Here is a 27,832-nt window from a genome sequence, read left to right as displayed (position 1 = left end):
CTGAAACTGGATGGGGGACAAGTATGTATTCACAGAAACACACTTTCGGTTTCTCAATCCGACTCCTTGACGCCTACCTCTTGTGAATACCTCGGTCTCACTATATCAAGTATGAACCTACCTGTCTGCAAACTTCACACCTTTTATCACCCCCCGGGCGACCATCTCCCTTTCACTGAGAAACTAATGGAAATCGTCTCAGCTGTATCAAAAATCTTCCTTGGTGATTTCAACCTTCATTGGTCTAACACCAACGACCCGCTGTATCTTGCATTAAATCTTTCTTAACTGATTAAGATCTTAATCAGCACTGTATCCAACCAACTCATAACAAAGGAGAAACGTTAGACCTCATTATTTCTAAAGAGCAGTCTATCTCCATTGAGTCCATCACCCCTTGTGACTGGTCCGACCACCACTGCATCCTCTTTTATTTCAACAGGGAAGTATTGATGAGAAAGGTTCATCCTCTAAAATCTAAGATCTGGAAAAGGGACATAAGAGCTATAAACTCTGACAAGCTATCTGCCCACTGTAAATCTGCCCTCTCCTCTCAAGCTGATATATTTGAGGTACAATCACTCACCGACGCCTACAATTCAACCCTCTCCAACATCATGGAGAATATTACTCCACTCCAAAAAATGCCTCAACAAAAATATCCAAACCTTGGTATAATGAAAACTTAAACTCAGAACGCTGCAACCTTAGGGTACTTGAACGGTCATGGCGAGTCAATCCCTCATCGACCAACTAAAACTCCTTAGAGAGGCCAGGAGCCGTTACAACAAAGAAATCAAGAGTGCTAAGGCGACTTACTTCAGACACCAATTGAATCAAGTGGCAAACCGCCCCAAGAAATTCTTCGAATTGGTCAAACAACAATCAGTCGTTGGGTCTAACCAATCTGATCCTGGTGGCAACCCACCTTCTTGCGATGATCCTGCCGCTTTCTTCACTGAGAAATCTCGAACCATCTCCATTGACCTCGCCGCTAAGAAGGCTTTACTTCCTTCTCCCATTACTACCTCACCCATTGACTCCTCTGTGAGGCTTAAAGCGACCTCCAAAAATCCCAAGAACAATGCATCGTGGTGCTCCTTTACCGAATATGATATCTTCAAGATTCTTCAGAATATCAACCCTTCCAACCACTTCAGCAACCCCTTGCCCCCTTCTATTTTCAAAGAAATCCAGAATGCTCTCATCCCCACATGGACTAGGATTGTTAATGCTTCCCTAGCACAAGGCATAATTCCAGAATGCCTAAAAGCAGCTCAGGTAACATCCATACTAAAAAAAACTAATGCTGACAAATCTGATCTCAATAACTTCCGCCCCATTTCCAACATCCCCACCTTAGCGAAACTACTAGAAAAATGTGTGCAATCTCAACTCTGTGCCCACATAGAGAACTAGCAACTCCTAGACCAGCACCAATCAGGCTTTAGGAAGTGGCACAGCACTGAATTGGCTCTCACTCACGTTTTTGATGACATCCTAATTATGCTCGACCAAAATGAATCCTGCCTCCTGATCCTCCTCGACCCTTCCTCCGCATTTAACACGTTTAATCAGGACAACCTGCTATCCATTCTGCAAAATAGAATGGGTTTTTCTGATCCGGTGTTACTATAGTTCTCATCCTTCCTTCAGCACAGAACTCAAAGAGTCAAGGCAAACCACCCTCTCCCCTACTCATGGGGTCCCCCAAGGATCCGCTCTATCTCCTATCCTCTTCAATCTTTTCTTGGAACCTCTTGCTCACTCCCTAAATTCCATGAACATTCTCTTCCACATGAATGCAGACGACACGCAATTATATTTGAAAATCGCATCCTCGGAAATCATCTCACTTAACACTACCTTAATGTTTACTCAAAACTGGTTAACGGAGAATCAGCTACTGCTCAACACCTCTAAAACGGAAATCCTGCTCATCTCCCCCCCCGAATCTCATCCCCAAGTTAGACCTCTGGCTGAGCCACCTCACTGCTTTCAACTGTATGCCTCTTATTGTAGACGCAGGCAAGTCTCTCGTTATCACCATGGACAAGCACCTGAACATGAAAGGTCACATCAGCAATGTATGCAAAGGAGCCAACCACTTGATGAGAACTCTAAGAAATATCAAACCTTTCCTTCCCCCAAATGATTTCAAGGAAGCGGTTCAAGTGCTTGTCTTGCCAAGGTTAGACTACGGCAGTGCTGCCCTCTGTGGCCTTACCAAATACGTTCTGGCTGCACAAGGGCTGCACTTAACTCGGCTGCTAGACTGGTTACGGATTCCAAGCGAAAAGATCATATATCACCAGTCCTAAAATCCCTCAATTGGCTGCCTTTTGAAGCACAAATTCAATTAAAGATTGCTGTTCTCACACCCAAAGCCCTTCACCTAAATACTCCTACGTACCTTGCAAAAAAACTTACCTTATCCTGTGGAGTAAGAGCCTCAAAAAGTACCTCCTCCCTCCTCCTGAAACCACGTATCCTTAAGAAAAAGAGAAGCTGCCACTGAGCTTTCTCCGGAGCCACTCCTAAGATTTGGAACTCTCTCCCACCGGAAGTTCACAGAATCTCCTCATTGATGGCGTTCAAAGTGTAAGCCAAAAGATTCCTAATGAACAAGTTCATACCCTAACAGGCCCGTTGACATTGCACCTGCTGACTTTGTTCTTATTTTTGTTACAGCTCCCCCTTGAACATTGTTATCCGCCTACACTTGTTTTATTGTATTACCCTCCTAGTTGTAATCTGCAATGTATTTTCTTTCTCTCCCGTACTCTTTTGGATATTGCCTACAGATATTGGTTTTGTCCTTCCTCCCATCATAATGTAAAGCGCTCTGTTATCCCTCGGGATCTTGTTCGCGCTTTAAAAAATGTTATAAATAAATAAATAAAATGCCAAGTAAGGATGAATGCACCTCTTGTCATCCCTTTATTAGCCCTCTCTTTGCTCTGTTGCCTTCAGGGAGTCAGCGGACCTTGAAGCCCACCTATTGCACTTGTGGTTCAGTACCAGCCTTCAAAACTGACCTATAAGCATTAAAACACCTTTTCTTTGAACTAAAATCATTTGTCCTGGTTCTATTTCCATGAATTATAGGCAAAGCTCTGCACATGGAAAACGGACAGATTAGGAAAAGGAGTCACTAGAACAAGAGAAACCCCACAGCCTGATCATATCCACGGAAATTGAAAACATTTTTTGCAGTCAGAAATCTAAAACTTTCTGACAATTCTTTTTTTCTTCACCCCATTTCAACATAGTTAGAAAACACATCTGAAAGAATCCGCAAAATCTACTAAAACACACACACACACCCCACACTAGCTTAACTCAAATATTGAGTCTCTTGGCGAGGGAGTGATGGCAACACTGAAATATAAATTCCAGCTTGAAAAAGAGCATGCAAACTTGTGACCTAGACTGCGCCTTTAAGATAGTTCATACAGACCCTACTTCGCCATACCAATATTCACTGGACAACCGTCCAGCTGCTGAAAAAAATGCCAAATAAAGGGCCAGGTAGAAACCTCCTTTACAAATCCATTTCTTTACTTGAAGAGATGTTCCACATGTGTTTCAAGGCCATTCACAAAAGTTGGGATTCAATGGAGTAAGGGTTGTGGTTGGGTATGCGGACAACATGCTGTGGGCAAAATACTTTTAACTCTGTCATTTGATGTGATATGTGGTCATCTGAAGTGTGTATTTTTAGGGCTCGCCTGCGTTGCAGCGCGAAGCGCGCTGCCGAGCCTTATTGTCTTGCCTCCCCAAGTGGTACAGACCGGTGCACGAGCATACACCGGTCTGTGAACGCGCCAGCCGCAGGGAACGCCAACGTGCAAGCTCACTGCGTCACGCTCCTGCCAACCCGCGTCTCTTCTAAGGCGTGCTCCAGGCCGACTTGTTTTGCTTCCCCTCTCTATTTCCCCACACTTCATATATGCCCCCTCTCCATAGTCACCCGTTCTGACTTCTCCCACATGCTTGGTTATTAGCACGGCACCCGCATCTCTGATGCCGCGCACCGTGAGCCCACCCCCAGCGGTTCACTTTCATTTTGCAGGCACATACATGAAATAAATATTCACATGCTTGAAAAACAGGGAAAACAGTAGTTTGCAAAAAGAAAAAAAGGTTGCATCTTGCCCATTCATCACCCGATGAATTCCTCTCGGGTTATCTGAGTCCCGCTGAATCACATGCACGCCCCTAGTTCCAGCGCCACTGCTACTTCACCCCTACTTCCAGCGCTATGCTTCCGTTGCCGGCACAGGCTGATATGTACTCTATCCTGCCATGCGCACCCCTCTGCTTCCCTCAATGCGCTCTCTGAGCCCGGTGGCCTCGTCAGACTCTGCCATAGAGACACCTCACTGCAGACACCCACGCAGATAAGCCATGCTCTCCTCGGTTCTAGGCCGCCACCGTCTTCCTATATGTTTCAGTCGAACTACGGAAACTCAATTGGGGTGAAAACCTCACGTGGACCGGACACAGCACACCTTCAGGGGGCTGCTCCCTGGCACAGGCGCTGCGGCCCCTCCACGCTCACTCATCGGCAAGGCTGGTGTGGCCGACGGCCGTGCTGCTGCTCCTGACGTCTGCGAACACAGGTAAGGTGGATCAATGATTTATGTCGGTGATTGCGCAACGATTCCAGGCCATGAGTGAAACTCTGTGTTGATGCGCTTCACAACTCTGTGATAGCCGAGCGGGTTCATGCACCTTCATGTTCATACTTGTTGCAGTGGTCAATAGCTAGCCTCTGGGTCATAACGGGGTATGCCCGACTTGGGCCAGCTTCCCAAAGCTGAAGAATACATTTGCATAATAAGAACACTTTCTGACTGTTTAAGCGCCAAGAGACAAAGCAGCTAGTCATGTGTGCTATATAATTTTTTTGCTTAGATCTGAGCTGATAGAATACATTATACTCTGCGTACAGAGTGCTTGAGCTATATCGTCCATTGCCTCCCCGTCTATAGCACGGCAGAGTTCCCTGCCCTCTAAGGTGGGCGTAAGTTGTTGCAATCAATCATCTGCTTGCTTCAGGACAGGGCTTTTTGGACCCAAGAGAGGGGTTTGGTGTAGCGCTCAGTGCCCTCATTTTGTGTTTCGATGCACTGCCCCCTCCACCTCCAGAGACGGAGAGGCTGCCCGGTATCTGAGTCGGGCTCCGGGGACAATTTCATCCTGATTGGCACCCCGGCCTTTACTTTCATCCTGCCAGGGACTTCACACCTCAGTCTGGGGCATTGTCCAGGCGAAAGCAGGAACTGACAGGGGCCGAGACAAAGCGCCTGCCATAAAATGCTAAAAGGCAGCTCTTTCTTCCTGTCTGTCGCCTTCCCATTCTTTCTTCTATCTTTCCTTTTCCTTATTTTTCTTGTCAATCTTTGTCTCGTCCTTTCTTTTACATGTACTTTATCTTTATATATTTCTGTGGTTCTTTCTTTCCAATATTCTTTATGTATTTATCTTTCTTTGTTGTTACTTTTCTCTCTTTTATGCCATATTTCCCTACATTGTTCTTCTTCACCCCTTCCTTGTTCCATTTCTTTCTTGCTGTCTCCACTCCCACCCTTCCCCTCTTTCTCACTCCTTCTCTCTTTGTTCGCCTCTTTCGTCATTCTTCCTACAATCCACAGGTTTACTACCTCCTCATTTCATCTTTTTTTCCCTGTTCGCTCTGTTTTGTTGTGATCTTTAAAAAAAATACCACTCTCGTACACACTTCCTTGCATCTCTTTTGTGTCTCAGACTCGAAGGTGAAAGCATCATTCATCTTGTTGCCGTTGGCTTGTGTCAGTCCGTCTCAAATGCTGACTTCTGATTCGAAAATAGGATTGTTAGTCTCCTTAGTAACGCCTCCTCTTCATTTGTCACCTCCCATTGCGACTGGCCCCTATACTATGTTTGTTAAAGGGTGCGTGTTATTTTGACTGTGAGCACTATTTTCTTCACTTTCTTTTACTGCATGCAGAACGTGCTTTGGTGCCTGGTGCCCCTCCTCCCGTTGTCCATGCCTTTAGCCAACCCCAGCGCGCTGGCGTCAGTGCCTTGCATTTGCAATGCAATAGGTCTCACATTTAAGCCAGTTTGAGCTAATGGCATTGTAAATGACAATGCCTTTTATTGAAGTTTTGGCTTTTAAAACATAAATAAAATGCATTGTCATATCCAATGCCAATAGCTTAAACTCACGTAAAGGCGAGACCTATTGCATTGCAAATGCTTGTTGTATCAGCAATGACGTATAGCAGTGATTGCATCCCATAATGTTTATCTGGCCAAAGTTGTCAATGGTCAGTTTCCTGATATTGATTGCAGCTGCAGCATTTGATTCATTTGGCCATAGAATTCTCCATGCTAAACTGTAAGAGACAGTGTTTGCTGACTGACCCTTCAGTTATTGACTCGTTTTTTGTCAAATTGTAGTGTGTGTGTGTGTGTGTCGCTTTCACCACCAAATACCATGTCCTTTGCCATCCATTCACAGGCCTTTTCTCTTCTCCTGTCTTAACATCTAATCTATACTGAGCCACCGGAGAGTTTGATCCATGGCTTTAAATTCTACATGTACACCAAACACCTCCTTTTAGGTATAGCAGTGTGTGGGTTGTGAGCAGAAGATTTCTAATAAATGGAGGTCAGGCATCAGTTGACCATTATAGGGCTCAGAGTGCAGTCTGGCAAAACAGGTAATGATTGTGGGGAGGAGTTGGTTGGAGGGACCATGAACTTCTTGTCTGTTATATTGGCCTCATGCACGATTGTGAATCTTGACGTTGTTGGGGGTAATATGAAACTTTTACTTCACATTCAACCTAAGATTTGACTGAACAAGTTTCAGGATTGCTGTTTTCCTGTCCATTCTATCTGCGCCTCCTCTGAAAATAATTGTGTTCCTTACTCGGTAGAGAAGAAAATTAGCTCTCTCCGCTGCCAGTGTATTGCTCTTTGACCATGGAAATTCTCCCTTAGCTAGGGCATCATAAACGTTTGCTGTCTCATCTCTAGCTTACGTAAAATAATCCAGCCATAATTGTGGTCAGGATTCCATATTGAGCCACACTAAATCACTCTTCGGTAGACTCTGCTGGTTCTCTATACTAGCAAAATTTGACTTCAAAATTCCATGTTTAGTTTGCATGTATAGTTTGCAAGTATAACGTTTGTGCAGTTAAAAGACCTGATGAATCTAGCATCCAGGCTAAAGCTTGAAACTTTACCCGCAGAGCACTGCACAACTTTTTCCATCAAAAACCTCTATGCCTACTGTATACTCAAATGGGAGCTATCTAAAATGCATCCGTCTTAAGGGAAGAGTTCCTGTCTGTATATGGCAGGTGATTAGGAGCTGAGGGAAACTAATAGCTGACCCCAAAATACTAGCCATCTGTAGATTGATAGCAAACCTCCCAAACAAAATTTGGAGAGAGAAGGGTTGAAGCAACTTCAAGACTACGTAGAAAATAACCATTTACTCTAGGATCGTCTTTCAGGTTTCAGTCCTCGAGAGGTACTGTAAAAGCAGTAACTATCCTATAAGACCTCTTTTCTCACTAGATGAAGGATATGTTTTGCTTTGGTTTACTTTGTGGTTGCTTTTTGAATGGGTGCACTCAATCACAGAGATTGGGCAATTTGACGGTGGTCTATGAGGCTCCTGGTCCCCATTACATTCACATATCCCCTATACAGAGTCTTTAAGAATGGTTTTCATGAGAGAAATGGTGGATTTGATCTTGGTAACATATGCGGGTACCATTGGGGGTGGGCGACTGGTTGTTATTGCACTACAAATGTAGATAGGCCATCATGTAATGTCAAAACAAAAATTAATAAAATTAGTTGTGGAAAAAAAACCTGCTAAGCAATTGCAAATTCACTTTTCCTACATTTTTTTTCAACTCTGGAAAAATATTTTCTCCCGTCATTGTCAGAAGTACATTTCATTTTGAACCTTTTTCAGTATAAAAAAATTGAAGAAGAGCTTATGAATACCATTAAACTAGTTTGTACGATTGCACAGATTCATAGAGCATTTCAATTCCCGCCTACTTTCAACCCCAATAAGGTGATCTTTGGATGTCAAAATCTGAGTCATGCTGGAGTCCAAACCATGAATGAATGTGAGCCCTAACATGGTCATAGTCTTTTGAGAGCTCCGATACAGTAAAAACACTTCCATAATCTGTCATCTCACTCATTGGCACCTACAGAGACAAGTAGATATTTTATAAAATTCCATACCACTGGAGTCTTCTATTATGGAGTAGAGTCTCGATCACTAGGTGCCAGTCCACACTTCTTAATGCATAGTCTTTGTCATCTATTGTGAATTCTTCTCCTTGGAATACAGTCTCACTTGCTGTTTGTAATCTGACTTTTTGGAGCACCGAATGTTCCCAGTGACTTTAATACATGACACAGCTGTGCTCTGAGCGTTTTGGCCTGTAGATTTCTATTTGGGGCTGGTGTAAACTTGAGTTTTCATGTGCCCTGCGAAAGAATCTAGAAAAGTTTCAAAAGAAAAGTCTGCTCTAAGCGATAAAAACAAAAAAGTTAGGGTGTGTGCTGGGAAAATATACACTACCAAGTGTTTTGTTAGTGTCCAATTTTAGGGTGACACCCTATGATTCCAGAGACATACACGGGGGATACTGAAGAGAACCTTGGCAGAGTCAATGAGGAAAATGAATAGAGTGAATACGAAAGTACGATGGGAGGTCAAAAAAGAGTGGTCAACAAAGGAAAAATGAAAGGCTTGATGGTAGGCTTCCACCACCCCGAAATAATCATAAGAATGAGTGTCTGTGTGGATGCTTCTAGAGCGAAGGAGTGGGCGACTTCTCAAAATATTTTTGGGGAGTGGGTGTAAATATTTTTTTTACCCTACCTTATGTACCCTGTACATATGCCTCAAAGTTTATGTAAATGCTCATAATTAAGGGTTTTCACAACTTTTCTGGGTACGTAGTTTATTTCTTCTACTTGCAATGCCCTGTTTCTGTCAATGGTTCCACTGCTCACTTTAGATGCCTTGGCCGCAGATGGCTAGAAGGGGAAAAAATGTGTATCGCGACCTCCACCTCTTTCTCTGCATTAACCCCTCTTGTCTTTCGTGCATTTAACGTCTTCCTTTTTTTGTCTCCTCATCTGCAGGGACCCCTTTGCTATGCACCAGCAACAAATGAACCGGATGTTATCAGGAGGCCTGGGTGGTTTTGGCTTCAGTCCTTTCCTTCCTCTCACTGACGGTGGTGTATTCTCACCTGGGGCAGCTCGACCAGCTCCGGCCCCAGCCCCAGTGAGACGAGTGCAGGTGAGGCTCTGCTGCTCCAGCTGCTGACAGTGGCAAGCAGAAATTTGGAGCTCCTGTTTTGTAAGCTACACCAACATCATTCTTCCTGCCTCTTTTCTCTTCCAGCCTGGAGCCATGGCACCATTTGGAGCTTTTCCAATGGTGAGTGAAGGATGTGAAAAGACACTGTCGATCAAGTGTTCAAGTTGATTGGAGGGTTGGGTCAAAAGAGAATTTGCCAAATGCAAGACTTATATGGGGTTTGCATTAAGGGTGGAGGGAGTCCAAACTCCCTAAGCATAAATAATGGATAACCTAGACCGAGCACCATCTGATCAGCTTGTACAAGTCTACAAGGAGTCTGGCGCTCAGAGAAGGCATACCTTGGTATTATAAACTATTTGAGGGTTTGGATTCAGAGGTGCTCACCATGTACAGATTGACTGAAGATGGACTGGAACTTTCCTTCTTAGTAACTCCTTTTCTTCTTTTTGTTAGGGCGGAGGGATTGCTGATATGTTTGGAATGATGAATAACATGATGGGCAATATGGTAAGTTCTACTCTGAGTTTCTTAAAATTATCCCTGCCCTCCACTTAGCCTTATGTTTCTTCATACAGCATTTGTTAGACAGTTTTTATATTTTTAGAAAAACGCTCACCCTCTTTTTCAGAGCGGGATGCCAGCCTGCCAGTCGTATTCGTCTTCCACGTTTGTCTCATACTCCAACATGACCCCAGATGGCGCCCCCAAGGTGTACCAGGAGACCTCCCAGATGCGTGCAACTCCGGGTGGGGTGAGTTCTATGTTAAAGGATGGATTCTATGTTTTAATGGATTGAGGGATGTGGCTTTCTCATAGCCAATGTTTTTTTCCCCTTTGCTTTTGCCTCTTTCTTTTTCCCCCTTGGTTATTTCGAGTTTTCCTGTTGCCATTTATGACTTTTCTTTTATTTCTCACTCATTCTTGACTCGCCAGTCCATCACTCATTGGTTATCATTACCCCACTTAAGTTCTCTCATACTGTGCCCCTCCAATTTTGTGGGATCTATAGTGAGCTTGAGATGCCTTGTGGTGTTCTAGGTTGTAGCACCATAAGGTTCTATAGCGGGGACAGGAGGATTCCTGAGCAAGTTGGCAGGGGCATGAAGCATAACTTTGTTTATGGTCTTGAGTGGGGGCTCCAAGTGTTTCTGAGTAGGAGATTGAAACTTCTACGGTAGATTTTAGATGGTTTCTGAATGTGGGTGTGTGCTTTATTCATCTGCAGGTGCGAGAAACGCGACGGACGGTGCGGGACTCCAGCAGCGGCTTGGAACAGATGTCTGTTGGACATCATATCCGTGAACGAGGGCATGTGATTCAGCGATCTCGAAACCATCGTACTGGAGACCGGGAGGAACAGCAGGACTACATCAACCTGGAAGAGAGTGAGTGGCGTGAAGGGGAAGAGGGAAGATATCTTCGCTCAATACAAGTTATTTGGGGCCTTTGCATAACCACATCAAGGAAGGGGATTTTCCAATTGCTATGTTATACCGATTTGTAGAACTCACTATTACCTGTGAGTGTATCCTGGCGCTGAGAAGGTGTGGGACTACTTGAAATGTCAGGCCTTCAGCTTCTTGCAGAATTCAATAAGTTGGGAGGAGGCTCTTCTTTCGTGTTCCATAATTAGGCAGGGCCAGATTGCTTGCCAACATTTTATCTACAATCTGGATGCAGGGAAAATCCTATATGCTGACTTTTGTCAAGTAGCTATGTGGCATCACTACACCCAATTAAGACCTACTTTGTTGATAGACAAACTGGAAGCAAACCAGTAATTCGACCAACAGTATTGAAGGACTTGTTTACTTCAAGTGCTTCTACTTCAAGCCACTCCACTTTAAGCCATCCGCTGCTTAGGGAAGCGTATTGTACTGGTTTACATTATGTGCACAGAGTGATAATCTTGATTCAGTAGATTGGGGGGAGGATTGGTTAAACGCTTAAAATGGGGAGGACGTAGGGTGATTGAGGTACACAGTCAGCCCCCTAAATCTGTCATAATATCCATCGATCACTGCTAAACTGCTCCTGAACGGCGTATTGCCACAGCTCCCGCCCAACGTAGTTGCAGTGTTGAAGCCCTGTGCTGGGTGAACGCTGCGGACATGAAGTCCCATGAACCGGGAGGCACTACTGCCATGAAGGGTGCAGAGACCCGGTTAAGAACTCGCAGGCATGTGGTGAGGAGTCTGGGCTCTGACACCAGGACGACCGTGGCTGCTGGAGAGAGGAATTGAGGGGTGGAGGAACTCCTCCCCCTTAAACCCCGCCCCCCCAGTGGTGCCTGAATCAGTGACACCTGAGACGACCACAGAAGAAGGTTAGGACTCGAAAGTTCCCTGAGACTGGCAGGGGAAAGGCCTCCCTCCTCAGGAGAAGCCCTGGGGCTGCTGTGCAGGTCTGAGGGGCCTGGCACTGGACTGTCCCAGAGAGTCTGGAGCGACAAACCCTGGCCCAAGACATGGTTGCAGGTCCCGCTGTGTGAGGGGCGCCCTCACCCTGGCTTCTTGTGCCACCCCTGAGCCCTGGGGCAGAGGTGGGCCATAATCTCACACAACAGAGAGTACTTCACTCCTCGTCCACCCTTGGGCTCTTTCTGTCAATCGAGCTGCTGCATCCAATCCACAAAAAAGGTTGAGCATGCCACCATTGGGTGGGTGCTAGTTTCAACACGCCAAACGCCGGAGGGGGGGGGGAGAGAGGGGGTCAAGCGGGCTCAGATGCTAAATCAATAACTCCAGCTGCAGCAGATCTACATGAAATCACACCTGCACTGCAGCCCTCTGATACGCCAGCACAGTCCGGTGATACAGCACAAATCCTAGCAGCAATTTATGAGTTTTGAGTGCCTCTGGAGGCCAAAGTGGGTACATTGACTATCGACCTCAACATATTGAGGTATGATCATAAAAAACTGAGTGATCCCAAGCAGGAACAATTCTTAAGGAACTAGAACCACAGTCAAAAGCCCCCACCAATGAGCTCCAACCCCTGACGGAACAAGTGCAGATACTAGAAAACCGAACGGAGGATGGTGAGGTGTACAAATCTCCGTAATGTGGGCATACATTATAACTGAAGGCCCCAATGCCACCTTCTTTAGTGAATAATTGCTCCAAAAACGTGTGCCCTCATTTCCTCTATCCCATGTTTACAGTAAAGAGGAACCGGCCCCCTCCTGCCGGGATCATCCCCAAAACTAATTGTAGCAAAAATCCTGAACTTCAGAAAGTGAGATGATCTCCTTGGTGCCGCCCAAAAAGAGGCTCACAATTAGTGGATCATACCACAGTACTGATTTTCCCATACTTTACATTGACGGTACAGCACTACAGGACTTCATTCCAATCAGTCTAGAAGCATTTGCGGGAATTGGCTCTAACATACGCTTTACTCTACCTGGCAAAGTTAAAAGTAATTCTGAACCAAAAAGTCCACTTTTTCATGTCACCGAAAGAAACCTGGTCATAGATTGATCAACTGCCCGCTGTTCCAGGTACCCGGAGGAATTCCCAAAACAGTCCCCGGTGCGAGCAACGATGAGCATGGCCCAGACGCACCAGAATCAGTAGAGTTGGAACCCATACTGAGAACCCCCTCAGCAGATCCGGGATGCCCAGACACCAGCGGCAGCGATCCGGATCAGGCGATTTCCACCTGAATACAAGGGGTCCAGTGGAGACTTGTCAGGCTCTGACCTGAGCAACACGCCCAATATCCTTTCAGATGTGACTTCAAAAACAGCAGATGAACTTGTATGAGACCTGTTGGACCTAGATTACCCAAGCCTACATATGGTAGCTTGGCACAGTAGTGGTCTACAGCTAACTCGAGGCGTTGGCTAAGTACTTACAAGTCTCACCCACAGTAACACAGTGATGAACCACTAAAATAAAGACACAACACCTTTGTTTGTAAAAATACCGTTACCTTTTATAAAAATAATATGGCTCTTTGGATTTGAAATCATACAAGTTACAACATCAATTACTTTTAGGAATAGTCATTACACTTCTACTAGAGAGATTACTTTTCACTCCTCCAGCTGTGGAAAAAGGGCAGAAAACCACATTCAAATAACAAGGTTTCAGTACGATATAAAAGTAACTCTTTTGATAATTTACAGGAAACCCTTTAGTTTCACCTTATGCAGGATTACTTACATTAGTACACCATGTCAGCAATACTTCAACAATACAACCTGCCAATTCACTGGTTAATTTACTACATTCAGGGGTATGCCCTTTATACTTTTATCTGCACCTTAACTTTGTGTTAGCTTACACACACAGAGTGATTTGTAAGAATACCACTGGTTTTACAGCTTCTCACAACCATTACTAGGAGTTTCTGAGGGAAGCTTCCTTCCAGCAAGACCTGTCAGCGCTCTACTGATATTAGGTTAAGTTCCCTACTAATTTCTAGCTTAATAGCCACTTGTCAGAAGCCTACAGAAGTGAAGTTGGGGTCATGTGACTCTTTTTCCCCCCTTTGCTTATTCTGACACAGTTCAGGACTTAACGTTGCTGGGTTATCAGGTCACTCGATTAAGCGCTGTGATTTGTGATACTAGCGCTACACCCAGAACGATTTAGCACGTTCCTTTCTCAACCCCCCTCTCTCCTTACTGTCGTGGCGGTCGGTGCGCCACAGTTCACAGATCTTTACTTGGCGCCCGCCTCCGAGGCTGTGTTGCAGTTCAGCACAATGGTCCGGTTATCATCAGGACGCTAGGGCTGGCCGGTCAGACTCCGCCTTAGGCGCTGGCCTCGTAGAGAGCGCTCGCACGCAGGGGGGGTCACTGTGGACGAGGCGGCGCTCTTGGAGATCTTCCGGCGTCTCCTCAGCTAAGCCGGCAGTCGCGCTGAACCTCCGGGCATGCGCAGACGCTCTCGTACCTCTTCCGCCTCCGCACTCGCTCATAGGAAGGACGCTGCTCTTCACGTTGACGCTGATCTCCTGGGCCTGCCCGACCCTAGGCCCCTCCTGCTCTCGATAGCGGGCGCGCTGGGAGCATGCGCGGAAGCACTACCTGCTCTGCTTGACGCAGCTGGTGCCCCCGGGGTCCCGCAATCCGCTAATACAGCGCCGCTGCTCCTCCTCAGTCACCTTCAGCTCCGGCCTCTCAGGAAGGTTGCGCAGACACGGCGCCCTCGCTCTTCAAGGCGCTAAGGTGCCACAGACGCCCACCTTTCCTACAGCTGATCCACAATACCGGTAAGCACAGCGCTGGATATGGTCAGTCAGGAATACCCACAGTTAAGGGTGTTCTGGGTGGTTTTGCTGAGGGCGCTGAGATAAAAGGATCTTCTTCTTTCAGTAGTTCGATTTCTTTGTTAGTAGGGGTTGTCTTGAGAGAGGGATCGGTCAAAGGCTGAAGGGGGAACAATCCTCTGAAGTAACTGTCAGCCTCAGTGACAAACTAGCTGCTCTCAGTGTGTCCACCTCCTCTCACCACTGCCTCACTCCTCTACTCTGGGGTCAGCACAAAATGGCTGCTGGTCACTGGCCTTATATAGGGTGGCCTGAGACCTGCAGAAGTCTCTAGTCAATTCTAGAAAGTTCCCTAATGTTATCCTATGGACCTGTCCTCCAGTAGTGTCCGTTATGGCAGTTGGTGGACACCATCTTAGGTTTCTGGAGATCCCTAGATTTTCAAGGGGGCTGACTAGGCCTCACAGGTTATGAGGGAAAAATGGCGTCATCGCCAAGGAACACCTAGCCCCCTGACAGCATTAAAAAATTCCTGATGGACATATGTAAAAATAAAAATAGAAACTCTGGGAGGCTAAGGGGGACAAAAATAAATCACGATGGTTAGAGTCTTCCCAGAAGCAGACAGGTCTAACACGCGTCCCCCCCAGCTGAAAGTGGGGAGAACTACCCAACCCCTTGGGAGTCCTCATCACTAAGGCGGAAATATCTGGATAGACCGTCTGCGTTGGCATGGTCTGCCCCAGGTCGGTGTTCCACCCTAAAGTCCATTCCCTGTAGGGAGATGGACCACCTTAACAACTTGGGATTCTCCCCCTTCATTTGCATCAGCCAACGAAGGGGGCGATGGTCAGTCTGAACTAGGAAGTGCGAACCAAACAGGTATGGTCGCAGCTTCTTCAGAGCCCAAACCACCGCAAAGGCTTCTCTCTCAATTGTACTCCATCTCCTTTCCCTGGGGAGTAGCCTTCTGGACAAGAAGACCACGGGTTGATCCAAGCCCTCATCATTTAGCTGCGATAACACTGCCCCAATGCCATGTTCTGACGCATCTGTTTGGACAATGAATTCTCTAGCAAAATTAGGGGCCTTGAGAATGGGAGCGGAACACAATGCTTGTTTCAAGGTCATGAAGGCTCGCTGGCAAGCCTCTGTCCAGACTACCCGTCGGGGTTGCTTCTTGGAAGTAAGTTCAGTGAGGGGGGCCACGATAGTGCCATTCCCCTTCACGAAGCGACGGTAGTATCCAGTGAGGCCCAGGAAGGCTCGGACCTCGGTTTGAGTCTTGGGGGGCTCCCAGGCGATGATGGTCTCAATCTTTGCCTGGAGGGGCTGCACCGTCCCCCTGCCCACCAAGTGACCTAGGTACACCACCGACCCTTGTCCGATCTGACACTTGCTGGCCTTGATGGTCAAGCCAGCCTGTTGGAGGGCATGAAGAACAGCTTGCAGGTGCTGCAAATGGTCCTCCCAGCTGCTGCTGAAGACAGCAATGTCGTCCAGGTATGCAGCAGAAAAAGCTTCCATTCCCGAAAGGACCCTGTTCACCAGCCGCTGAAAAGTGGCAGGGGCATTCTTGAGCCCAAAGGGCATCACACGAAATTGGTAGTGTCCCTCAGGTGTAGAGAAGGCTGACCTTTCCTTCGCCTCCTCGGTAAGGGAAATCTGCCAGTACCCTGAAGTTAGGTCAAAGGTACTTAAGTATTGGGCAGCTCCCAGCCGGTCAATAAGCTCATCCGCCCGTGGGATAGGATGTGCATCAGTTTTAGTCACTGAGTTCAAGCCTCGGTAGTCCACACAGAATCTCAATTCAGGTGTGGTGCCTGGTGGGGCAGCTTTTGGTACCAAAACCACCGGGCTAGACCAAGGGCTACCAGAAGGTTCAATCACCCCTAGTTCCAGCATCTTGGCGACTTCACTTTTGATGTTGGCCTTCACCTTGTCCGACAGCCGGTAGATTTTAGATTTCACAGGTGGGCTGTCTCCTGTGTCCACGTCATGGGTACACAGGTGGGTCCTACCTGGGCAAGGGAGAACAGGGGAGAAAATTGCTCCAGGATCTGGCGGCAATCACTTTGCTGTTCAGAAGTCAGGGATGGCGAGAGAATCACTCCCTCCACTGATCCATCTTTTTCTTTGTACGAGAGAAGATCAGGGAGAGGTTCACTTTCTTCTTCCTCTGCTCCATCGGTCACCAGCATTAAGACAACCTCGGGCCTCTCATGATGTGGCTTGAGACGATTGGCATGCAGCACCCTGAGGGGCTGCCTCGGGGTCTTAAGATCCACCAAATAGGTAGACTTCCCCTTTTTCTCCAAAACCTCAAAGGGGCCTGTCCAACGGTCCTGGAGGGCATTTAGCTCTCCAGGTTCCATTACCCACACTTTCTGTCCAGGCTCCAGTTCCACTGGGTGAGCGTTGTGGTCATACCACTCTTTCATAACTGCTTGGCTGGCCTCCAAGTTGTCTGAAGCCTGCTTCCACAACTTAGCCATTTGGCTCCGGAAGGCCAGCATGTAGCTCACCACGTCCTGGGGAAGCTTCCTGGGAGTCTGTTCCCATCCGTCTTTCACCAGGCTGAGAGGTCCCCTTACAGGGTGCCCATACAAAAGTTCGAAGGGGCTGAAGCCCACTCCCTTCTGTGGCACTTCCCTGTAGGAAAACAAGAGACAGGGTAGGAGGATGTCCCATTTCTTCCGTAGGCTCTCAGGAAGACTCCGTATCATACCTTTCAAGGTTTTGTTAAACCTTTCCACAAGACCATTGGTTTGTGGGTGATAGGGAGTAGTAAACCGATAGGTAACGCCGCACTCCTTCCACATGGCCCGCATGTATGCTGAAAGGAAGTTAGTCCCCCTGTCGGAAATGACCTCCTTGGGGAAGCCCACTCTGGTGAAAATCCCCATCAGGGCCCTTGCCACTGCAGGTGCAGTGATGGTCCTCAGAGGTATTGCCTCTGGGTACCGGGTGGCATGATCCACCAAAACCAGTATGAACCGATGTCCAGCTGAAGTTGGTGGATCCAATGGCCCTACAATGTCGATGCCCACCCTCTCAAAGGGGGTGCTAACGACGGGTAGTGGTTCCAGGGGAGCTTTTAGCTTCACCCCAGTTTTCCCACTGGCTTGGCAAGACACACACGTCCGACAATATGTATCCGACGCCACTTTCATTCGAGGCCAGTAGAAATGGGGGACAAGCCGGGCAAAGGTCTTGTCCTGTCCTAGGTGTCCTGCCAATGGTATCTCATGAGCCAGTTCCAGTAGAAAGGCTCTAAAGCATTGAGGGACCACCAAGGCTCTGGCTGAACCGTGGCCAGGTGTCTTGGGCTCACTGTAGAGGAGTCCATCCTCCCAGTAAATCTGGTAGCTCCCTTCAATGTTTCCCGCTGCCTGGGCGTTGGCCTGTTGCCGCAGCCCCTCGAGAGTAGGACACTCTTTCTGAGCTTTGCAGAACTCTTCCCGGGAAGGACCTCCCTCCACATGCCATTCAGTTGGGATGGGTAGGTTTTCCAGGGAAGCAACATTCTCCCCGGTGGACTCCAGATCCACCTCCGCAGGTGGTCCAGTTGTCTCACGAGGTGGAGATGTCGAGGCAGGGTCCTCCGGCCTCCTGTCCTTCTCCTCTCTGGCAGCCGGCTGGGCCATTGTTCCAGGCTCCAGCGTCAATGAACTCCCCCTTCGGGCAGTCGCGGACCTTGTGCTGACACAAGTCCAGTCAGGGGGTCCCAGCATCTCAGAGTGAGTCTGGTATTCCACCCTCCTCCAAGCATTGTGCTCCATATCATTCCCTAACAGGCAGTCAACAGGCACGGCAGGGCTTACGGCAACTCGAAGTGGACCTGCAACCCCTCCCCACTCAAAGGGAACCTCAGCCACAGGATAGTGGCCCAATCTGCCGTCAGCCATTACGGCGGGATGGAGTACATCTGGGATGACCTGCTCTGGAGACACCAGCTGACTCCTTACCATAGTCATGCTGGCTCCTGTGTCTCTCAGAGCCTCCCCTCTTCGGCCATTGATGGTGACCCACTGCTCATACTTAGTAGTATTAGAGGGCAGCTGGGTCTTGGGAACCATCTCTTTATCTCCCAGGGACACTAAGGTGACACCCGCCCGCTCCCCTCCATTAACCAAAGGTATCTCCTCCCCGAGCACTACACTAGTGATTCCCGGGGCTTTTCCTCCAGTGGGAGGGGGTGGTCTTTTTGGGCACCTCACATCTCCTTTATAGTGTCCCACACCACCACACTCAAAACAATGAACAACCCTTGGCTGCTGGCTTTGGCCAGGGGTAGGGTTGCGAGGGGGGTTACTCTTGGGGATGAATCCTCTGCCCCTTCCTTGCGAAGTATTTTGTGGCCCTTTTGAGAACTCCCTCTTAGTTTCCCCTCCCTCTTTCCTCTGGGGGGCGCCCTGTCCTTGCTTCTGGGAATTCCCTCCAGTCCCCTTTGTCGACACCCGGGTACTAACCCAGATGTCCGCCTCCTCAGCAAGCTTCCTGGGGCTGGTCAGCTTGCTGTCCACCAGATGCTGTCTTAGTTCGGGAAGACACTTCTCGAGTAGGTGTTCCTTGAGTATGAGGTCATATAGTCCCTCATAGTCTCCTACTTCGCTGCCTCTTACCCAACCCTCCAGGGCCTTCCTGGCGTAGTCCAAGAAATCTACCCAGTTTTGCGTGCCCAGCTTGTAGCTACCCCGGAACTTTTGCCTATATTTCTCAGGGGTCAACCCAAACTTCTTGAGCAGCGCTGATTTCATAGCCGGATAGTAGGTCTGTTCACTCTGGTCAAGAGCCAACAAAGTATCCCTGCCAGTGGGGGGCATGTATTTGTACAACCCACCTCCCCAGTGGACTTCCAGAATCCCATGGGCCCTTAGCGAGACCTCGTAGGCGGCTAGCCACTTAGCAATGTCGTCACTGGGTACATAACAAGCCATAATATCTTTTGGTAGGTACGGTCTAGGTTCTTTGATGTTGGTCTGGGTATCGCTGCCACCATTCTCTGATTTGGGGGATCCTCGGTTTAGGGCTTGTAAATCCATCTCTTTGATGGTTCGCTCATGTGCCAACCTCCTATCCTCCCTTTCCATGTCCATCCTGGCTAGTTCTATCTTCAACCTCCTCTCCTCCCTCCTATCTTCCAGCTCGGCTTCGGTTAAGCCCCTGTCTGAAACACTGCTGCTTGCCCTGGAAGGTAGCCTGGGACCTGTCAGAAGATTCCCTCTCCCCATTTGGTTCAGCAATGCAGCCTCAGTAACAGTGTCCCCATCACCCACTTCCATTTCTGGTTCCTCCCTTAGGCGAGCTTCTAACCATGCCCTTATGCTTGTCAGCAACTCTCCTTTCTTGGCACCTTTATTGAAAAATACCCCGTTCTGCTGACACCAATCCCTGAGTTGGGCCACAGTATTGGCTTCCAACTCTTTAAGATTCACCTCCAGCTTTGCCATGGTATAAAATTACTCACAGGAGAAAACCACGAAGTGACTTGAGGTTAACCTCCACCCACCACCAGAAGTAAATTTAGAAAAATCAAAAATATAAATTAGGAGGGCCGCAGGGAGAAAACTCCAGGTGAGGTCTTGTGGTTAGCACTGCGTTACTAATAAGTGAGTGTAAGTACAAATCCGTGATCCCACCGCTGAAACACCAATTATGTTGGACCTAGATTACCCAAGCCTACATATGGTAGCTTGGCACAGTAGTGGTCTACAGCTAACTCGAGGCGTTGGCTAAGTACTTACAAGTCTCACCCACAGTAACACAGTGATGAACCACTAAAATAAAGACACAACACCTTTGTTTGTAAAAATACCGTTACCTTTTATAAAAATAATATGGCTCTTTGGATTTGAAATCATACAAGTTACAACATCAATTACTTTTAGGAATAGTCATTACACTTCTACTAGAGAGATTACTTTTCACTCCTCCAGCTGTGGAAAAAGGGCAGAAAACCACATTCAAATAACAAGGTTTCAGTACGATATAAAAGTAACTCTTTTGATAATTTACAGGAAACCCTTTAGTTTCACCTTATGCAGGATTACTTACATTAGTACACCATGTCAGCAATACTTCAACAATACAACCTGCCAATTCACTGGTTAATTTACTACATTCAGGGGTATGCCCTTTATACTTTTATCTGCACCTTAACTTTGTGTTAGCTTACACACACAGAGTGATTTGTAAGAATACCACTGGTTTTACAGCTTCTCACAACCATTACTAGGAGTTTCTGAGGGAAGCTTCCTTCCAGCAAGACCTGTCAGCGCTCTACTGATATTAGGTTAAGTTCCCTACTAATTTCTAGCTTAATAGCCACTTGTCAGAAGCCTACAGAAGTGAAGTTGGGGTCATGTGACTCTTTTTCCCCCCTTTGCTTATTCTGACACAGTTCAGGACTTAACGTTGCTGGGTTATCAGGTCACTCGATTAAGCGCTGTGATTTGTGATACTAGCGCTACACCCAGAACGATTTAGCACGTTCCTTTCTCAACCCCCCTCTCTCCTTACTGTCGTGGCGGTCGGTGCGCCACAGTTCACAGATCTTTACTTGGCGCCCGCCTCCGAGGCTGTGTTGCAGTTCAGCACAATGGTCCGGTTATCATCAGGACGCTAGGGCTGGCCGGTCAGACTCCGCCTTAGGCGCTGGCCTCGTAGAGAGCGCTCGCACGCAGGGGGGGTCACTGTGGACGAGGCGGCGCTCTTGGAGATCTTCCGGCGTCTCCTCAGCTAAGCCGGCAGTCGCGCTGAACCTCCGGGCATGCGCAGACGCTCTCGTACCTCTTCCGCCTCCGCACTCGCTCATAGGAAGGACGCTGCTCTTCACGTTGACGCTGATCTCCTGGGCCTGCCCGACCCTAGGCCCCTCCTGCTCTCGATAGCGGGCGCGCTGGGAGCATGCGCGGAAGCACTACCTGCTCTGCTTGACGCAGCTGGTGCCCCCGGGGTCCCGCAATCCGCTAATACAGCGCCGCTGCTCCTCCTCAGTCACCTTCAGCTCCGGCCTCTCAGGAAGGTTGCGCAGACACGGCGCCCTCGCTCTTCAAGGCGCTAAGGTGCCACAGACGCCCACCTTTCCTACAGCTGATCCACAATACCGGTAAGCACAGCGCTGGATATGGTCAGTCAGGAATACCCACAGTTAAGGGTGTTCTGGGTGGTTTTGCTGAGGGCGCTGAGATAAAAGGATCTTCTTCTTTCAGTAGTTCGATTTCTTTGTTAGTAGGGGTTGTCTTGAGAGAGGGATCGGTCAAAGGCTGAAGGGGGAACAATCCTCTGAAGTAACTGTCAGCCTCAGTGACAAACTAGCTGCTCTCAGTGTGTCCACCTCCTCTCACCACTGCCTCACTCCTCTACTCTGGGGTCAGCACAAAATGGCTGCTGGTCACTGGCCTTATATAGGGTGGCCTGAGACCTGCAGAAGTCTCTAGTCAATTCTAGAAAGTTCCCTAATGTTATCCTATGGACCTGTCCTCCAGTAGTGTCCGTTATGGCAGTTGGTGGACACCATCTTAGGTTTCTGGAGATCCCTAGATTTTCAAGGGGGCTGACTAGGCCTCACAGGTTATGAGGGAAAAATGGCGTCATCGCCAAGGAACACCTAGCCCCCTGACAGCATTAAAAAATTCCTGATGGACATATGTAAAAATAAAAATAGAAACTCTGGGAGGCTAAGGGGGACAAAAATAAATCACGATGGTTAGAGTCTTCCCAGAAGCAGACAGGTCTAACAAGACCCTTATATAAACCCCAAGCACTGACTAGAAACCTTCCGACTACAAAGGGATGTCCGTCCACCCAGCAGAGCCGTTGCCTCAGCCTCACGCCCCAATCAGCCATGGTTACGCACTTGATCCATATTGCTTACTACAAGCCTGCTCTCAGCAGAGTGGACAGTTTCTCTGTTACTATTATGGTCCGGCACAGTTTTCTTGCCAGACCGGGCGTTGGTGTTGAGAGGCAGTATGGCCCCTACTGGACACAGTATTCTATTTGGGCCCCTAGACCACACAACTAAGATGCCAAACTCTCAGGGAGCCCTCCAGTCATGGCGCACCGTTCATTCTTCCCTAAATCGTGATGATGAACCCTGGTAAATACATAGCTCACATGTGAAATGTTAGGGCGTTGGGCACCCTGCGGATGCTCTCTGGAGTGCAGGCACAGCTGAGAAGATAAAGCGCCCAAATTGTTTGGAGCCCTACTTGATAAACGAAGAGGGCAGCAAACCGATGCAAATGGCCCTGTCAATTGTACTACACCACATACTCCGCCTTTCCTAAAGGAACATATGGATAACTAACACTGCCATGCTTATTTAAAACACCAGACCGGTTTTGACAACCTCATCAACTGCTCAGATGGATTAGGCTCCTTTACAGTGTACACCTAGCAAGGGAAAACTGGCCAACACATAGCAGCGTTTTCGATAGCAAGGAGCACAAGACAGGGCTACCCCTTGTCACACTTGCTGTTAACGTTGGCCATCGAGCCCTTCGTTATGTGGCTATGGAGGAATGGTCTAACCTAGGGTATCCCCCTGGATAATACCATACATGCTGTATTACTCTAAGCAGATGATATGCTTGTGTACATCCGAGATGTTGAGACCGATCTCAATCCGCTATCACAAGATCTCTTAGCCTTTGCCCTGGTCTCGGGTCTAAGAGTCCATCCTGAGAAATCGCATGTCTTCCCTTTCACGCGAAAGTTGTGGAGAAATAGATTCTACTAGCAGCCCACAGCTTACACCGAGTCACAACTACGTTTCGATACCTCTGCATCAATATACACAACCCATACTGACCTATTGAACGAATAACCTGGGGAGGGCCACGAGAGCCTAGCGGGCCCAGGTGGTCTTCTGTTCCTCTTTGTTACTCTCCGTTCTGGGATGCATAGCAATCGCCAAGATGTTGATGGTCCCAAGACTACTGTATTATTAATGAAATCTTCTCCTTGCGGTACCAAGAAGGACTCCAGACAGCTAGACGTCCTACTGATAACCCTCATTAGGGGATTGTGGTGGCTAAGAATAAAACTGGTGAAGCGGAGACTCCCACCGGATGAGGGAGTGTGGGAGCCCCAGACTTTTATGGGTACTAATTGGCAGCTCAATTTCAGTGGCCAACTACATGGTTTGTAGGAATCCATCTGCAAGAAATTAGATGCTCAGTTGACCAGGCCCAAACAGCGAAACTGAACACGCTGCTAAGTATTTTAAACTTGTCAGCCATCTTATTATCAGGATTCTGCCATTTTATAGTGGTGGTTCTGAGTGTACCTTTCAAAGTACCCTCAGAACATGGCACAAGATACGGCATGTGTTTGCCGCTGTAGTAACCACGACTGGTAAATTTTCAGTTATTTGTTGCTTTTTAGCCAGAACCCCTGCACTTCCCCTGTTTGGATTCACATCGGAATCGGGCCCTCCTGTGGCCTGGGAACTGGAGACGTGGGATGAAGCTGGTCTCTACACTCTGGGAGGGTGAGCTAATGGCCTTTCCCACACTTCACGTCCAGTTCAACCTCCTGAAAGGCCAGCTTCTGCGATAAAGGCAGATTAGAGGATCCTTTAGAAGGCTCCGATAATAGAGACCGAGAATACCCCCATCAATGCCTTATTGCAGGCACTACATACTACGGGAAATGGCCGTAGATTGGTAACCTGGTTGTACAGAGCAATCTGAGATCACACCAAAATCTCCCTACAATTCCCTCCGAGAAGCATAGGAGGAACTATCAGCGAGAGCATTGCAAGACAAGGAATTGCAGAGGGCCTTGGCATCACCCTGAAAGTTCTCCAGAAGCACAAGATTCTGCTTCATTCCATTAAATATCCTGCATAAGGCTTATTTAACACCACAGAAAACTGGCCACATGTTTCCGGGGGCGTGCGCAGACTGCTTTCGTTGCTACCACCCCCGCAGACATGTCAAACATGTCCTTTGGGAATGCCTGTCGCTGAGAAGCTACTGGGAACACAATCAGTACGGGCATGAGCAGATTAAATTTAAGTAGAGGCCTGCATGATGGGCATATCTCCAAGATTCCCCAGCATAAAGTTTCTACGAGGTTTACAGATCTGCTAGCTAAACGATGCGTTGCAATGCGCTGGAGGCCCTCTTGCCCCCGACTATGGCTTCCTGTCTAACAGACGCCATATTCTGGGCTGAAATGGAGACTAGAGCAATCTGCAGGAAGGCAAATTAGGGGTCTGCGATGCCATCCTATCGCTTACCAATGGGAGGCCTTAGTGTAAGACCTCAAACATTATGGGGAGGAAGTTGACTGTTTATAGGTGAGATGGTGCTATTCCCCCCCAGAGTGTGTCTTGTTCGGCAGGGATGTGCCTTAACGGAAATCCTTAATACTTTGTGGAGGTGAGCGGTTCACTAGATTTACACTTATTTGTTATGAATGATGTAGCTATTAATGGTGCTATAAATCCCCAGGCTCTCCAGTTCCTTGTTCTCAAGCCCAAATGTCTAGAGCTGCCCAGTAGCATATCCTTTGAATCTTCAGTTATTGGGGTTCCTAACGTATCCCGAATAAACAGAATAACCTTATCCCTGTCCTCCTGTAGCATCACACATCTCCAAACCATTTGTTCCCATGTGCCCATCCTACCTGCACTTAGTGCAACTGTCAGATATACTCTCGTTCCAACCATGCGGTTTTTGAGGTGAATAAGTAGACACTGGGCATACAGGTAAGTAGCATTTTCCATTGAGTTGTGTTCAAAATTAAGTCTTCTTTTTGATAGTCCAGTCAGTGGGACTTTCCTTAGGACACGTTTCTTCTCTTTTATGGATGACATTGACCAGCAGTTCAATATGGGCTCAGTGAACCACAACATGTTAACCCTATCCTAGCTCCCACGGTCAGACAGCTGGGTTCCTTTCAGTTGATCCAGACCTGCATTAGCAGACAAGAATGAAGTTCAAACATCCGACATAGATCTCATGCCATTAGAGAACAATCATTTGTACAAAACATTTTCCTACACGAGATCTGTAAAGCAGCAACTTGAAACTTATTACAAAACATTCCATCAACACAACTACGAAATGGGATACAAAGGTAGGACACATAGTATTTAAAAACGTATTTTTCACTTCTACGACCTCAGCACTGCCTTTTTTTATTATGTGTTTTTTAATTACTCTTTACTCTAGTTCTTCATGTAATACAGATTTAAGTCCTATCCTGCCCCTTGTATGTGTACATCAGCTAACAGCAAAATATGATGAGCAAACATTTCTTTGCGCTTGTCCACAATATAACAAACTTAAACTGTAAACAGTAGCACCCCCTTACGTACCAACTTATTCTGTGAGATCCACAGCGCATAATATCAGTCCATTCTTCTTTTATGAGCCTACACATATCAGCCCTGTGCCATGACCATTATTGCAATATGCATCTTGACTTTGGAACAGTTCTTTTTAATCCGTGTTTTCTTGACTGATGGGGAGAACTCGGTGAACACCCAGTTACTATAGATTACTGCTTGGTCCTGTGAGGTGTTTTATGACTTGGGTTACATACAATATTCATGGAACACTTTCATTTTTTTTTTGGCCTCTTCTGTTAGCAAAATAGTGCCTCATTAAGAGAGCTGTCTCTGCCTCATTAAGAGAGCTGTCTCTGCCTCATTAAGAGAGCTGTCTCTGCTTTGAAATCTTTGTTGTGTTGTAATGGCAGATAGTTCAGCCTGCTTGGCTTTCTAATGTTGAATAGCCATGGTTTGATACCTACTGCGGTGACTTGCTTTTCAAGTCATCGCTATATTCCTCTTAGCCAACAGTGCTGCAAGATCGTGGACCTACAAGTTTGTTTTGCATTTTTCGGTCTATGTATTTTCCCCAGTTGATTGTACTCCAATCATTTACCTCTTTTTTCAGTTAAGACCTTCAGAACATCTTTCCAGAATTGTGTGACCAAATCACAATCACATACCATGTCATGAAAAAAAAGTCTTCCTGTGATCTTTGGCATTTCAGGTACTGATCAGATGCTCCAGGGATGATGTTGGCTAACCTTGTGGGAGCCAGATACGTTTCGTGCAAGTAAATACACTCTGTTAATTTTAATCTTTGATTTCTTGGGATTTTTTGTGTATTTTAGGGTAGTACCACATTCCTATTACTCATCTCTGCCTTTTTCCCCATCTCATTTCCTTTTTAGTAGCTATAATCTCTGTACACAGTTAGCGAAATTCGGGCTCTATGTTCTCACAGACCTTACATGAGGACTCACCTCCTTCCTAAAGTAGTGTCAGGCTTCCATTTCAAACTGATCATGAATTTGCCTGCATTCTCTCAAACCCCTTCATCTCCTGCGGGGAGATCTCTTCACACTCTTGATGTGAGAGGGTGTTACAATTTAATCTGGACAACAGTAAAGACATGAGAAAATCCAAACAATTATTTGTAAACTATGGCCTTTTACAAACAGGATTTGCCATATCGAAACAAACCTTACCTAGAAGGATAATCTCTTGTATAATCCTGGAGTACCAGAAAGCTAACAAACCTTACCTGGAAAGTAAAAGCCCATTAAACCAGATGTAAAGCGGATACTGTTGCATTACTTAAAAATATTCCAGTCTCTGAGATCTGCAAGGAAGCAAATTGGAGATCTGTTCACACCTTTACAAGAACTCTATTGTCTTGATTCAGAATCTAGAGCAGATGCCTAAATAGAGCAAGCCTCTTTGACAAAGCTCTTTGCTTAAATATAATACGTTGTTGTCTCTTCCCTCCTTGCTTGAGGGATAACCTAGCTATTCCATCCAGTGCTTATGTTCATCAGTGGAGTTCTCCTGAGAGAGAAGGAATGGTTTCTTACCTGAACTTTAATTCTGTCTCCGGTGTATCTCCATTTACATCATAAGCAACCCTTCATCCTCCCCAATGGAAGAGAGAAAGTCCGGTTGACATTATCCTGTTTTCCAATTGTGTCAAAAAGAGTCAACTACCACCTACTGGACATGATGGGACACTAGAGGTAAAGATGCCCTTGAAGGAATGCACAGTGTTCTATTCTCTTTCTTACATCACTGCAGCCTTTACAGTTACATTGCCCTATCCGTCCCTGTCATTCACTGTAAAAGAGAATAAAAAGGTTTGTGAAGGATGTTTTAAAAAAGCAGAGGCAGGGTTTTAAAGCGGGAGATGCTGTGATCTATGAAATGAGGTATCCGCCTTTTACATAATTTCAATAAGAAGAGTA

At 47.1% G+C, this 27,832-nt stretch overlaps 1 protein-coding gene across 1 annotated transcript in view; it reads left to right on the top strand.

Moving 5' to 3' along the window:
* Positions 1-27,832, top strand: part of MLF2 (myeloid leukemia factor 2) — a 75,078-nt gene that overhangs the window by 33,680 nt on the left and 13,566 nt on the right. Inside the window, exons 3-7 of the mRNA XM_078651536.1 lie at positions 9,181-9,340; positions 9,446-9,481; positions 9,818-9,871; positions 9,993-10,115; positions 10,590-10,749. Coding sequence (XP_078507662.1) covers positions 9,181-9,340; positions 9,446-9,481; positions 9,818-9,871; positions 9,993-10,115; positions 10,590-10,749 — 533 coding nt within the window. The remainder of the gene's footprint in view (positions 1-9,180; positions 9,341-9,445; positions 9,482-9,817; positions 9,872-9,992; positions 10,116-10,589; positions 10,750-27,832) is intronic.

This window comes from Lissotriton helveticus, chromosome 7 (genome assembly GCF_964261635.1).
Source record: "Lissotriton helveticus chromosome 7, aLisHel1.1, whole genome shotgun sequence".
Taxonomy (NCBI): Eukaryota; Metazoa; Chordata; class Amphibia; order Caudata; family Salamandridae; genus Lissotriton; species Lissotriton helveticus.
The sequence above is the reverse complement of the archived record's forward strand: the minus strand, read 5'-3'. Positions and strand labels throughout refer to the sequence as shown.